Source organism: Cheilinus undulatus, linkage group 2, assembly GCF_018320785.1.
Source record: "Cheilinus undulatus linkage group 2, ASM1832078v1, whole genome shotgun sequence".
Lineage (NCBI taxonomy): Eukaryota > Metazoa > Chordata > Actinopteri > Labriformes > Labridae > Cheilinus > Cheilinus undulatus.
This window is the reverse complement of record NC_054866.1, coordinates 46,493,649-46,506,512: the sequence shown is the minus strand read 5'-3', so window position 1 is coordinate 46,506,512 and position 12,864 is coordinate 46,493,649. Positions and strand designations below refer to the sequence as shown.

Sequence of the window (12,864 nt, the reverse complement as noted above, 5' to 3'; positions counted from 1 at the left end):
TTTCTTGAGTTTTAATATGGGTGATATTAAAATGTTGATTCATCCAGATAAAAATTAGAACAGCAGATGATGAGGTATGTTTTTTATCTGATTTATCATCAAACATTGTGAATTTTAAAAAGCTGATTAATGGACAGAATTATTGAATGTGCTCTCAAAAGTGTATGTAGGAAATCTGCACATCTCCATCCATCTCCAGCATGTCGACCTCAGTGAAGGGCTGCAGGCGGTGGAAGAAGTCGAATAAGTGCTGCCCGTTCACAAACACCTTAAACCTCTGGTTTCCACAGCGGATCGACATCTGAGACACAAAGACAGAAATACTGAGCCATCAGTGACCCTAAAGAGAGTCAAAAGGATGCACATCACATCAGAATTAAATAGGGCACTGATCATCAGCTGGTGGCCCAGGGACCATATCAGGTCCTCCAAAGCTTCCTGTCCGCTCCCCGAAAGATCATTAAATTCAGAAAAGGAGGAAAAGAAGATGTTGTGGTTTTAGGAATATCCTTTGGCTTTAAATGTCTGCAGCTGTTAAATCCATCCCCCAAACAATTAACATTGAAATAGTTTTAGAATGACTTAACATTTGATCTGTTTTTACAGAAATTTACTGTCATGATTAGTAGATATTCAAAAATGGGTTAAGGCTGGCAGTAGTGCTACAAAAATGACCACATAAGGTGGAGAAAAGGGGTTAGAGAGTAGCAAAAATGGCTAATAAGTGACAAAATGGGTTGTGGAGTGGCAAAAAGGAAAAAAAATGGCAGAAAAAGTTGTGAAAGGGGTTAAAATGTGGCAAAAATTGGTAAAAGATGAAAGAAGGGTCGTAAAGTATCAGAAATTGGTTCCAAATGACAAAAATAGTGCAAAAAGTAAAGAAAATTGTTTAAAAAGTGGCAAAAATAGAAGAAAAGTGGCAAAATTGATGAAAGAGTGGTACAAAGTGGAAACGTGGTTCAAAAGGGGTTAAAGTCTCGCAAAAGTTGGGTTAAAGAGGGAAAAAGGGGTTAAAAATATAAAAAATTAGTTAATACTAGCACTAAATCATAATTGGGGAGGGCCCATTCTCTGGGATCAATTCTGTTGTCAGGCCTGTCTCCTTGTGGCCTGCTGCGTTATATTAGGGATAGACCTTCCAGGTAATGACTAAAAAATTCCTTTTATTTGAAAGAAAATACAAATACTACTACAATAACATTTCAATCAGACAAAAATTAATTTAATTTTTGTGTATCTGAAAGTCCTAACCCCAGAGGTTCTGTTGAGACTAAATCTGGCCCCTGTGCGGATGTACTTGAAATAGTGTGTACTCAGAAAATCTGACATTAAATTTAATACTTCTTAAGATCTTTTTCAAGACCCCCACCCTCACAATACATTTTAAGACACCATTGCATCTTCAGTTTCTAACCAGTTACATTGGTGACCGTTAAATTTTAAATGCTCTGTGCAGATGGTAAGATAAAAATGTGACAAAGTTTGTGCTTTCTTTGAGACAGTAGCAGTGCTGAAATTAACATACATTATGCTAATATGACACTAAACAAAACTTCCCTGCAAAGCTGCTTTTATTTGCAAATTCCTGTAAAATGGTAAAAAGTGTTGACCTCAGCTCCAACACCTTCTCCTCCAAATTCAGCTGATAGCTCAATTGGACAGAGCCTAAACACGCATTAGACTGATGTCAGCTTAAATAAAATTCAGTCATTGCTTGAATGAAAAGATAGACTTTATCATTGCAAACCTTCATGGGTCCAGGGACCTAAATGGCATATGGGCCCTGGAACCCCCCCCCCAGTCATGACCAGCCTGACTTATGCATGATATACGCAAAAAAGGCTGGACATCCAGAGAGGTAGTACTTACATCAAAGTATTGTCCCTCCATGAAGGGGTTCAGGCTGAGCTCCCGCTCCTCTTTGCCCCATTTCCCTCCCATCTTGCAGTTTCTCACCACAATCCCCTCCCTCACACGGGGGTTCATGTGGAAAGCAATGTCTCGAGATCTGCTCACCATGAAGTTGATGCATATTCTGTCGGACACAATAAGAGTGTAATACTTGTTAGTAATCACACAGTTACACTACAGTCAATGATGAAATGAGGTCCAGTGATAAACAGTCACCTGGTTGCTCCATGGGGCACCATGCCTCTGATGATGATAGTCTTCTTAGAGGTCATCCCTCCTGGGATCATGGTGGAGTAAGGTACAGGCTTCACCAAACAGAAAAAAGCCTAGTCAGTAAATACAATTAAAACTGCAAACAACACAAGAGTCTTTGTGGGATTTACAGAACAGCAAACACAGATGATATTCTAAAATGTAGCTGCAAGTACCATAGGTAATTCTAGACCTTTGTTATGGTTACTGAAGCAAACCCAGATTTCTAAAATTATTTAAAAAAAATCTTTGGTGCCTTCTTATTCCATAGCTATTTTTAAATAAATCATAATAATAAACAGCACTATGTTAAACATATAACATAAATCATGTCCAAAAAGGGATGATCTCAAAATCGTCTGAAAGAACATAGGCATTGACCTGTTTATTCTTTTTCACCACAGGTATGCTTTAAAAAAAAAGAAGCTACAATGGCGATGTGATCAGGCAATTCAAGGTGGAATGCAATAAAAATGCCAAACAATAATGATGGCAACAGTATATGATAATGATGACGAACCACAGCATAGTCTGTTGAAAAATGAAGTATTGTGTGGGTTGAAACCCAGGTTGTTTGATTAACGATGCACATATGAAAATATCCCTTGTTCTGTGACATCGATGTTTTGGCAGTTGCACAGAATACTTGCAAAAAAAATTCCACATCACAATTGGAGCTGAGCATCAAAAAAATCCACTTAACGTTTATTCTAGACTCGCCACTGGCAGGTTCATTGTCATATCTACAAAGTACACTAAAATAAAGAGCGGGTTCAATGTGTTCCTATCTGACGGCACAGACAGAGGGTAGTAAATACTCCTGTTAATAAATTCATTGTATTTTCGACAATACAGCTGACGGTTGTGTTGCGAATTATGATACCACACGCTGCAAAGTTAGCATTACCTCCGCAAACCGCGATGACGGCATCATATTTTTTTCTAACATTATGTTTATTTCTTGTACTATCTATATCAAAATAAACACATACTAGTATTTAGATGGCATTGCCAAAAATTATGTTCTGGAATTTTTACCCCGGAAACGCTGGTCTTACTTTTCGTGTGTATTGATGCTAGCTTTATCTTTCTGGGCTTGCTGTTCCCTGTCGTGTCCACAAGAGGGCATCATACACACGGGTTTACAGATATTTCCTCTACGTAGTTGAAAGGGGAGCATTAGAACAAGGGGGAGACGTTTGCTTTATGTTTATTTTTTACCCTAAGACATGTCATCGGCGTGCATATAACATTATTTTTTAACGTGTCCTATTTGTGAATGTGATCGGGTTGCAGATTCTTCTTCTGACCACAGAATATAAATTAAGCTACCCATTAGAAATAACTGTTTTGATTGGCTTATAAATGATATTAGGTACTCTTAGAAACTATAAAGTTATTTTCCCACTTCTAGTAAAGGTACATTAGCATTTGAAAGCAATAGCCCAATTTGTACAAGTTTTGTAGAATGAAGAGCTAACATTAGCATAGCTAATCGCGATGACTGTTATGAGATTTTTTTTCCCGTTTGTTTTAGAATAGTGTCTGCTTCTACTTTACTTCACACAACAAAATTTATATATATATATATATATATATATATATATATATATATATATGTATATGTATGTATGTATGTATGTATGTATGTATTTGGGAAATAACATTGTCAACATTTTATTGTGAAAGGGTTAGTGCCCCGGAAACGTTGGGGTTTGTTTTTCGCATGCATTGATGCTAGCTTTATTCTTGGATTTGCTGTTCCCTGTCGTGTCCACAAGAGGGCAGCATACACACGTGTTACGGATATATCCTCTAGAAACGTAGCTTCTAGGCATGTTAATTATTTTCTAACATGTTTATCGGTGAATAGATTGAGTTGTAGATTCTTTAAGATATCCATTAGAACCGCTACACTGTTGCCACAATAGATAGATGTTTCACTGTTATACGTGGTGCAAGGTGATTATTCAAATAAACATTATGATTGGCCTAAAACTGATACTAGGTTCTCTTGGAGAACTGAGTATTTTTTGCACTGGTAGACCAAGTGAATATGAACACATTACTCCAGTGCTGGCCTGTCTTCTTTGGCTTCCTGTTCAGTTTAGAGCAAACTTTAAGGTGCTGCCACTAACTTAAAAAAACAAAACAAAACAAAACAAAACAAAACAAAACAAAAAACAAAACAAACAAAACTGTGAATGGCATTGCACCATCGAAACTGTCTGATGAACCTGTCCCCAGGAGACTGGGCTTCTGGGTGTCCTATAAAGGTCCATAAAAAGACAGCTGATAAGTGGGCAAGGTAATTATTCAAATTAATATTATTATTGGCTTAAAGCTGATGTTAGGTACTCTTAGTTATTAAAGTTGGTTTTCCAATGAAAGTTAAAGTACGTTTGCAGTTGACGGCATAATCTCAATTTCTTAAAGACTTGTAGTTTGGAGAGCTAGCATTAGCTAACCTATTGCAATGATGGTTACGAGTTTTTCGTTATTTATCGTTTTAATTGTATGTAGTAATAATGTCAGTTTCTACATTACAACACATATAACTGTTCATAACTGTTTGGGAATGGCAGGGTTTTTACCCAGAAACGTTGGCATTTGCTCTTTGCTTGCATTAATGCCAGCTATTTAGTGTGCTGCTGTTCTTAGATGTGACCACCAGAGGGCAGTAAGCACGCGTGATTAGAAATACTCCCTCTAGACTTCGAAGCTGAGAAGAAAACGTCAAAGGTTTGCTTGATACACGTGTTGATTCAACATTAATGTTTTGTTTAGGTGTTATTTTGTTTGTTTTAAGGGAAAATGAATTGAGTTGCAACTCTCTATGACCAACGGGAGGGCAGTAATTACACGCGATCCAATGGTCTCTAAGTGAACGGTCATCCCAGTCAAGCTAGGCATTTGCTGGTAGCTTCTGTTTTCCGGCTAAGACCTTCAAGTCAAATGTGTTTTAATGTGGTTAATGCTTTTTAGATTAATTTATTTTTAACAAATTTACTTACAGGGTTGTATACTGGCTGGCCGCCCATTCCCTGCAAAGAGATTGACAGATGTAGGAGAAAATTATACAGTACGAAGTCGTCTAAAATCATATTTCAATGTCTGTTATATTATTCTTACCGGCAGGTTTGATCCAGGGAATCCTCCCTTCAAGAAGAATTTTAAATTTTAGTTATCTTTATTCCATTTTAGTTTGATGAATTAAAAATGGTGTAATGAATTAAAATAATACAGCATTATTTCATACCCCCATACCACCTCCCATGCCTCCTGGATGTTCACACTGTAAATAAGTGCATTTCAAAATTGAGTTTAATTTAAATCAAAAATAAACTTGATTAACTAAGACAGTTTATATTTTTGATGCATATATATATGCATAGGACATTAATTTGTTCAAGCATGGATGAAGAAAAAAAGAAAAGTACTCACCCCTGAGCCTCCTGGGTATCCGGCCTGCTTCACAGTGGTGGACAGATTAAACACTTTTAATGTAAGTATTTAATTTTGTTATGACATTGTGGTACATGTAAGAATACTTACTCCCATTCCTCCTCCCATACCACCTGGGTATCCTCCCTGTTGAAAAAGTGGTGGGCAGGTGAAACACTTTTACAATGAATTTTATTATTCATTTAACTGAGGGCTCACATTTTGAATAATATGTCAGATAAAATAGATCTTAAAGCAGGGGATGTTTGACATAGAGACAGATGTAGGATGTTATTTCTAATCAAATATAGATAAAATGGTACAATTCTTTCAAATTAAAATTTGAAAGAACTTCTTGAACGTCCACAGGAAAAATATTTTTCTTTGGGGCTTGAAAAAGGATTATTGCTGTAACTTCTGTAAAAACTGTATTTGAGGAGAAGTCATGTTTTGGATTACTCATTCCTTGCTTCATATTCCCTATTTCTGGCAATGCACCCTTAAGCATTAACATTTGGTAAATTAAGAAATGGATATCCAAGCATTATAAATATGGACGTTTTACTGGGCAAGATGTGTATTTGTGAATGTAAAGTAGAAAATTGAACATTCCCTAATATTCGGTTAGAGAATATTAATGCAACAGGGAACAATTAAGGACTATGAAAGAAAATCTTAAATATTAAGATCACATTTAACAGAATGACAACCATAATGACTAACTCTGTCTCTGTGGTTATACTTGTTTTTGGCATGTCTTTGTAGCATGTTAATAATTTGTAAAGAGTTGTATGTTGTATACAATACATTATTACAAAATTGCTTTAACAGTACAAATGAATAAAAATAAGATGTATTTTAAATTGTGACTAAGAATTTAATTATACTTACTGCTATTCCTCCACCCATCCCTCCATCCATTCCTCCTCCCATGCTGCCTGGATATCCTCCCTTTATGTTTGATTAGAAACAATAATGAAAGTATTTGTTACAAAAAATAAGGCAACTATACCAAAAATAAACTCAAAACAGATTACGTACCCCCATGCCACCTCCTGGATATCCCCCCTGCTGAAACATGACAAACATGTTCAATCCTGTACAAAACTGACTGTAACTACTTTCTTTGCACTAAAACTATTTATACTTACTCCCATTCCTCCTCCCATTCCTCCCTAAAAAAGAAAAAGAAATGTGTGAAACTTAACAGGCAACTTATCAGATCAACAATTCTTTGGAGCACTATGAATTTCAGTTTGTAATAAATTATCAATATCATGTAATAAAAGGGGAACACGGAGGCTATAATGTAGTAGTAAAATTGAGATGATAATGGCAGTACTAAGAGAGTTAAAACCCTGGCAATAAAGATGTAATCAGCTCAAAATTTTAGGTTTAGTTTAGGCAAAGGTAGGTGAGATCCCGGGGATAGACTCGATATAAAGTCATTATAGGTGTCTACAAATATGAGGTGCACGGCTAAAATTACTTTCAATGATCAATGTGTGTATTTTGAGTGTAAATAAGGGGCTAAATTGGAATAAAATGGCATAAAATTGATCTTAATTATTCAAAAAGACCCTTAGGAGGACCCCTTGCCCTCCAGCAGCAGGGTCCAAAATGTCTTCATGTTGGTGGATCGCTGTGGTAAAATGGTAAGCAAGGACTGAATATTTTACAATTTGTGTCTGACAAATGGATGTGGCATCAATAATGAACATATGTTTTTATTTGTGTAGGTTAAATCTGGCCAAGAGACATTATGATCTGGTGAGTTTGAGTCTTGATGCTCTTCTAGGGCTGACGAGCAAGTGCTGCTGGGTATTTATTTGTAGATTTGGGTATTTTTTGTATATCCTGCAGTATTAGACTTTTTAGGCTTTACACCTGGAAAAAAATGCTCCAAAATAATCTCTATGATTGTTTTTACGTGCCAGGGATCGCTTATATTGCTCTTTGATTTGAGTCTCAATATAACTAAAACCACAGTGGTTTTTATCACAGTACTGTCCTCACATTTGTGTAGGTCAGCCATTGTCAACTACATTTAAGTCTGTTATTACTACAATCTATTCACTAAAAGTGACATCTAATAGAAACCATAGCACTAGCAGTAACATCCTAGGAACAACCATAAGATGCAGAACAATCATTTTTATGCACATTCAGGCTTTTAAAAATCCCAGCAAAACAAAGCAAGCACAAACATTTCATAATTCAAATGTTTACAGTTTTTACTCACTCCCATTCCTCCAGGATATCTATTCATGCCACCATGAGCTCCCTGACATGGAAGCAAAAAGCATTAGCAAGCATTTATTCATGATTTATTGTGATTTTAAGCCTCTGTGTAATTTTTTTGTTGCCCCAGCAAAGCCCAAAGCCAACAAATGAAATCTTCAGGGTCTGAAGCCTCACCCCGATGACATTAATCGTCTGGATGGAAACGTCTCCTGAGATGTGCATCCCTCGAACGCTTTCCACGGGGAGACGGTGGTGGAAGGTGTGGAAGTCCTTCCCATTCACTTTGATCTGCAACAGTAACATCAGAGTAAATCTGAGGAAGCCATACTGTTAACTGTCAGCGTGGTCAACAATTAATGTTCATGTTATTGTGAATGGTCAAATAACAGAACATGAATAATAAGCAGCTTAACGATTCACACACATTTATAATCAATCGTTTAATTTTTACGACACAGCTGTAAGCAGAAATATGCATTTATTGAGAAATTTGTTCAAGGGTGCAACTCCCCCTTTGTAAAAGTGTCTTGGAGTTGCATTAAATGTTTGCCTGTAATTTCCAAATAGTAGTAAAGTTAAGTACTGTAAAAATTCAAAGAAAACACGTCACTAGTTATAGTTCTCCTTTTGTAAGTCCTGTTTACATGCCTTTTAACCAGCCTGGTGTTGCCACACATTTAGGCTAATAAACAGCTTGGTACACAACAGAGGAGGGCCAAAAGAGTAAGACGCATGGACTGTCTTTCCCAGGTTTTAACAGTGGAAACTCAAATAAATGTGTACAATGCCAAATTGATCATAACCAAACACACTACTGTTCAAATAGTGTGTGCATCAAAAACAAGAAAATAAATGTCTGAATTATAAAAACAAACATTTATACCATCTCTCATGTTAAATTTTGACTCTACAATATCTGCTTTAAACAACTAAAGACACTCTGACATGTGCACACAGCTCCAGGGATCAGCACAGCGCTCATCTGTGATTTTGATAATTATTTGATTGCTCTCTTTTTCCACTTTGCTGCAGCAGGTTAACACTGATGGACTGTTTTACAAAGTCAGATCAAATTAGGGATTTGTAACTTAATTTGTTCATCAATAAATTTGTACACTGTTAAATATTTTTCTGAGGTAAATTTGACTATTTTAAAGTCTTTCCCATCTTTGCTGCAAGAGTTTTGCTTGTAAATGATTAAAGGCCAATCTTGTATAGATGCCTATCCTAAATTAAAGGCGGGGTCCTCTCATGGACAGCAGTGATAAAAGTACAGCCTATGAATATTTCACGGTATCAGTCATAAGAGAAGTGTGTAGTTTTGTCTGTATTTCTGACCTGGTATCCCTGTGAAGTGACCATGATGACCAGTTCAAAGCTCTTTCCTTTAGAGAAAGGCATATCACGAATCTTCTCCTCTGACTTCCATGATCCATCGTGGCGAGAGTTGAACACCACCTTGTCCCAGCCGTCGAAGCGAGGGTTGAAGTGGAGGGCCACATCGCTGGACTCTGATGGTCCACAGAGCAGGTTCAGGAAAAACCTGAGAAGAGAAACATCAGGTTAATCTGGGACTTTTTTTCACTACTTCCTGAAGTAACTGATATGTTGGTTCAGTGTCAGAAAGCAGGAGAAATGCAAACAGAGCAGGTGCGGCCAATGGCAAAGAAACTGTTTCCCAGTCAGGAATGTGTAGTGTTGACTTTTCTTTCAATGGTCTAAGACAGATATTAATACTTCGACAGGTGAGCAATAAATGATAGAAGTAGAGCTGTGACTAACAGACCTGCTGTGATAAGAAACAATGCACCACCCAGAGTGAGATTACCAAGGGTGGTCCCTTTTCTTCACTGGTTTTAAAAGGTTTAATGAGATTTAAAATAACTGATAGCTTAGTATACAACTTCCTTGAAGACTTTAGTTCATATATAAATTGAACACAACACACACCAAACAGCTTTTAATAGATGAGTAGACCTGTAGTACAAACTTTCTCAGAATCACAATTCACTATTTATTCCAGGTTAAAAGTGTTTGAGATGTTTGAAATCCATGCTTGTTTCACCTGGTTATGTCCTCAGGTACAGACCCCTGGATGTAGATGGATGATCCTTCCCTCAGGCCTCCATAAATGGGCCCCAGATATGGAATACTCTAAACAATGCACACACACAACAAAAGATTAAAGCCTCACAGTTCACACAATTTCATTAAATGCACTGGCTCAACATCTGTATTGACCAAAATTTAACCCTTTTGACAGATATCGGCCACCTGCTAATAATGTGGGCATAAACCGGTGTCAGTAGCAGCTGTTTATCTTTCATCAATTTAACACTGGCATTTAGCACCTAACTGCTGATTCAGAGGAGAGATTTATTACTGGGCAGAAGATGTGGCCTCTTATAAAACTCTGAACTGTTTTTATGGTCTAACATGAGAGAAAATGTTGAGAAAACATTGGAATCAGTATCCGCCATCAACTAAGTTGTTGTTTTAGAGTGTTTGGTTGGATTAAAACAAACTTAGGTCAGCACTGAGTTGGCTTGGTTTGTTTGATCTGGTGGGAAAACTGTCAACCAAACTCTGGTGCAGATCAAACAACTGGACCAAGAAAGCTTGAAAAAGTTTGCCTCAACCCACTTTATACAGACTCTGGCGCCGTTCATTTGTAGTGAGAACACGAACTAACCTTGACGGAAGTATGAGGCTTTTTTGGATTAAACCAGCTACCATAGAAAGATAAATATGGCAGACCTGAAGCTTCTGGGAATGTGTCTTTTTTCCTTCTCCTCATCAGGCTGCTGTCTGTATGAGAAATATCACCAAGGTGATAAACCTCCAGTGTTCCCAACACATAGATGTAACCTGGGCATCACCCACAGGTAGGCTATTAACAGCGAGTTTACTGATTTATTTATGGAGAAATAACAAGATCCATAATTGATTTATAAGCCCACAGTTTCTGCCTGCTCTGCCCTTCACTGTGACACACAAACAGTGTGTGCTGTGGAGCACATTACTTCACACAACTGGTTGTTTAATGTCTTCTGCTGTTGTTTAGAGCAGTGGTTCTCAACTAGTGCATCTCAGAGCCCTTTTTAGTGAGTCATGACTGTGTTCCTGGATATGAGAAATTTGGGTCACAATCTTTCATCGAGGAGTTGATTGTCGATGCTGGGGCCCAACCAGTTGAAAACTACTGGTTCAGAGAGTGTAGCTTGTTGTGATGAATATAATTAGGTTGTGCTGTTACATTGATTTAGATGATTTTGTAAGATGACATTATTAGCATAAATTTTGCATCTCACACTATTTAATTTATCTATTTTATTCAAGATTTATTTGTGGCTCAGAGTTATTAATATAATATGCATGCACCAATTAGATAGCCTTTTGCTCACACATCCCACATTTTGGCCCTGTTGTTAATGCCTTCATGTGAGCAGAGACTTAATTACATAATTATGTAACCATGTAACAAACTGGTCTATAATTCAGACCAGAGCAAACAAAATAGAGATGTGAAAATGCCCTTAAACATCTGTATTATTGGTATTGGCATTAGCCCTGACAATTCTAGACAGCATTACAACGGTCCTGATGATCTTTAAATCTGGACAACACTGATGAAGTGCTGAAACCAGTTTGTATGTCAGTGCAGACAAGTGAAGACCCAAAAGGAACATTTTTGTGTGTTTACTTCAGTTTTCATGCAAGTCTGCTTTTTTGTCCTGCTCCTGAAAAGTTTTTGTTCCGGAGTGTACTCCTTTCTCAGTGATGAGTGGGTATGCATGGGCATTAATGTAGCAACGCAGCATCCCCTGCTGTCAGCATGGGAGTGTAGTGGGAATGTGTAACAGTAGACAGATGCCTAGATAAATGCTGTACAAGCTTATGTTTATTTACAGTTTATACAGAGCAGCATTAACAATATAGCTTTAAAACATTCAGGAGCAAATTCACTTTAGAAGTATAAGTGCAGAAAAGTAGCTCTACCAGATCTTTAAAGGCTATAATTAGTGTGGATAGGAAGTACCAGAAAATAGTCTGCATGAACTTGGAAATAAAAACCACTGATAATTTTACCATACTCATCCTTCATAGACAACATGCACATCTGACTTATCTGCTGTAATAAATATTTGGAGTTTTATTGTTTTCTTATCTGTAACATGAAAAATTCTGATACTAAACCATCCGTTGGGAATGCACTCTTTTGTCTAATTAAGGCCTCACTGGCTTATTTATTTTGCATTGTTTGCACTGCTAATGATTAATTCCCATCCACTTACACTGATGCTATATTATCTACCAAACCATACACAAAGTGAGGATCACATCCTCTTAAATTCAGCAGATACTTACAGGTTTGTAGACTGGCTGGTATCCAGGAGGAGCGACAAACATGGCAGCAGCAGATTGGGAGATGAGGAGGCAGAGAGATGGAGGGATCGGTCAGGAGCTGATCTCTTCTGAACCCCTTGTTTTATACAGGAAATGAGGGAGTGACCACACAGGTACCAAACCCAGACCTGCATCACTGTGTTTACTTTGGAAGAAAAAGATACACATCAACCTGTGACCCAGTAGAGGAGTGGCATCTTACAACAAAAGAAGATTGTACGTTTATGTGGGCTGTTAGAAAAATCAACACGAATGAAAACTCAAAGTCACAGATGAAAGAATTCAGATGCTTATAAATTAAAGCTCTTGTGTTTTTATCTGGTCATTAAAAAGATTAAAATTAATGCAGATTACTCCTTATGAACTAGAAAGGGAAACAAGGCCATCAGAAAGAGGACAGATCAGTATTATGAAGAAGTTTCAACGTCTGTATCTGCTACCATGACAAGACAGCAGACAGTGTGTCACATCAAGTCTTGAAAATTTTTACTTAGTAGATTCATTGTGAGTTAGATATTTTAAATAAAGGAGTTTTGTAAATCATCACAAGCATATGTACAGGAAAAGATAAAAAAAAAAAAAAAAGTAGTCTCACTTTGTCGGGGG

At 37.1% G+C, this 12,864-nt stretch overlaps 1 protein-coding gene across 1 annotated transcript; it reads right to left on the bottom strand.

The window, feature by feature from the left end:
* Positions 1–97: 97 nt before the first annotated feature.
* LOC121517029 (galectin-6-like) lies at positions 98–12,555 on the bottom strand. The gene is made up of 14 exons (XM_041798533.1): positions 12,220–12,555; positions 9,917–10,005; positions 9,190–9,394; positions 7,974–8,139; positions 7,188–7,249; positions 6,759–6,782; positions 5,719–5,754; positions 5,608–5,634; positions 5,423–5,458; positions 5,296–5,322; positions 5,178–5,207; positions 2,128–2,216; positions 1,870–2,035; positions 98–301 (listed from the first exon to the last, which is right to left on the bottom strand). The coding sequence occupies exons 1-14, from the start codon at positions 12,259–12,261 to the stop codon at positions 155–157; spliced, it is 1,146 nt and encodes a 381-aa protein (XP_041654467.1). The 5' UTR covers positions 12,262–12,555; the 3' UTR covers positions 98–154.
* Between the last annotated feature and the right edge of the window lie 309 nt (positions 12,556–12,864).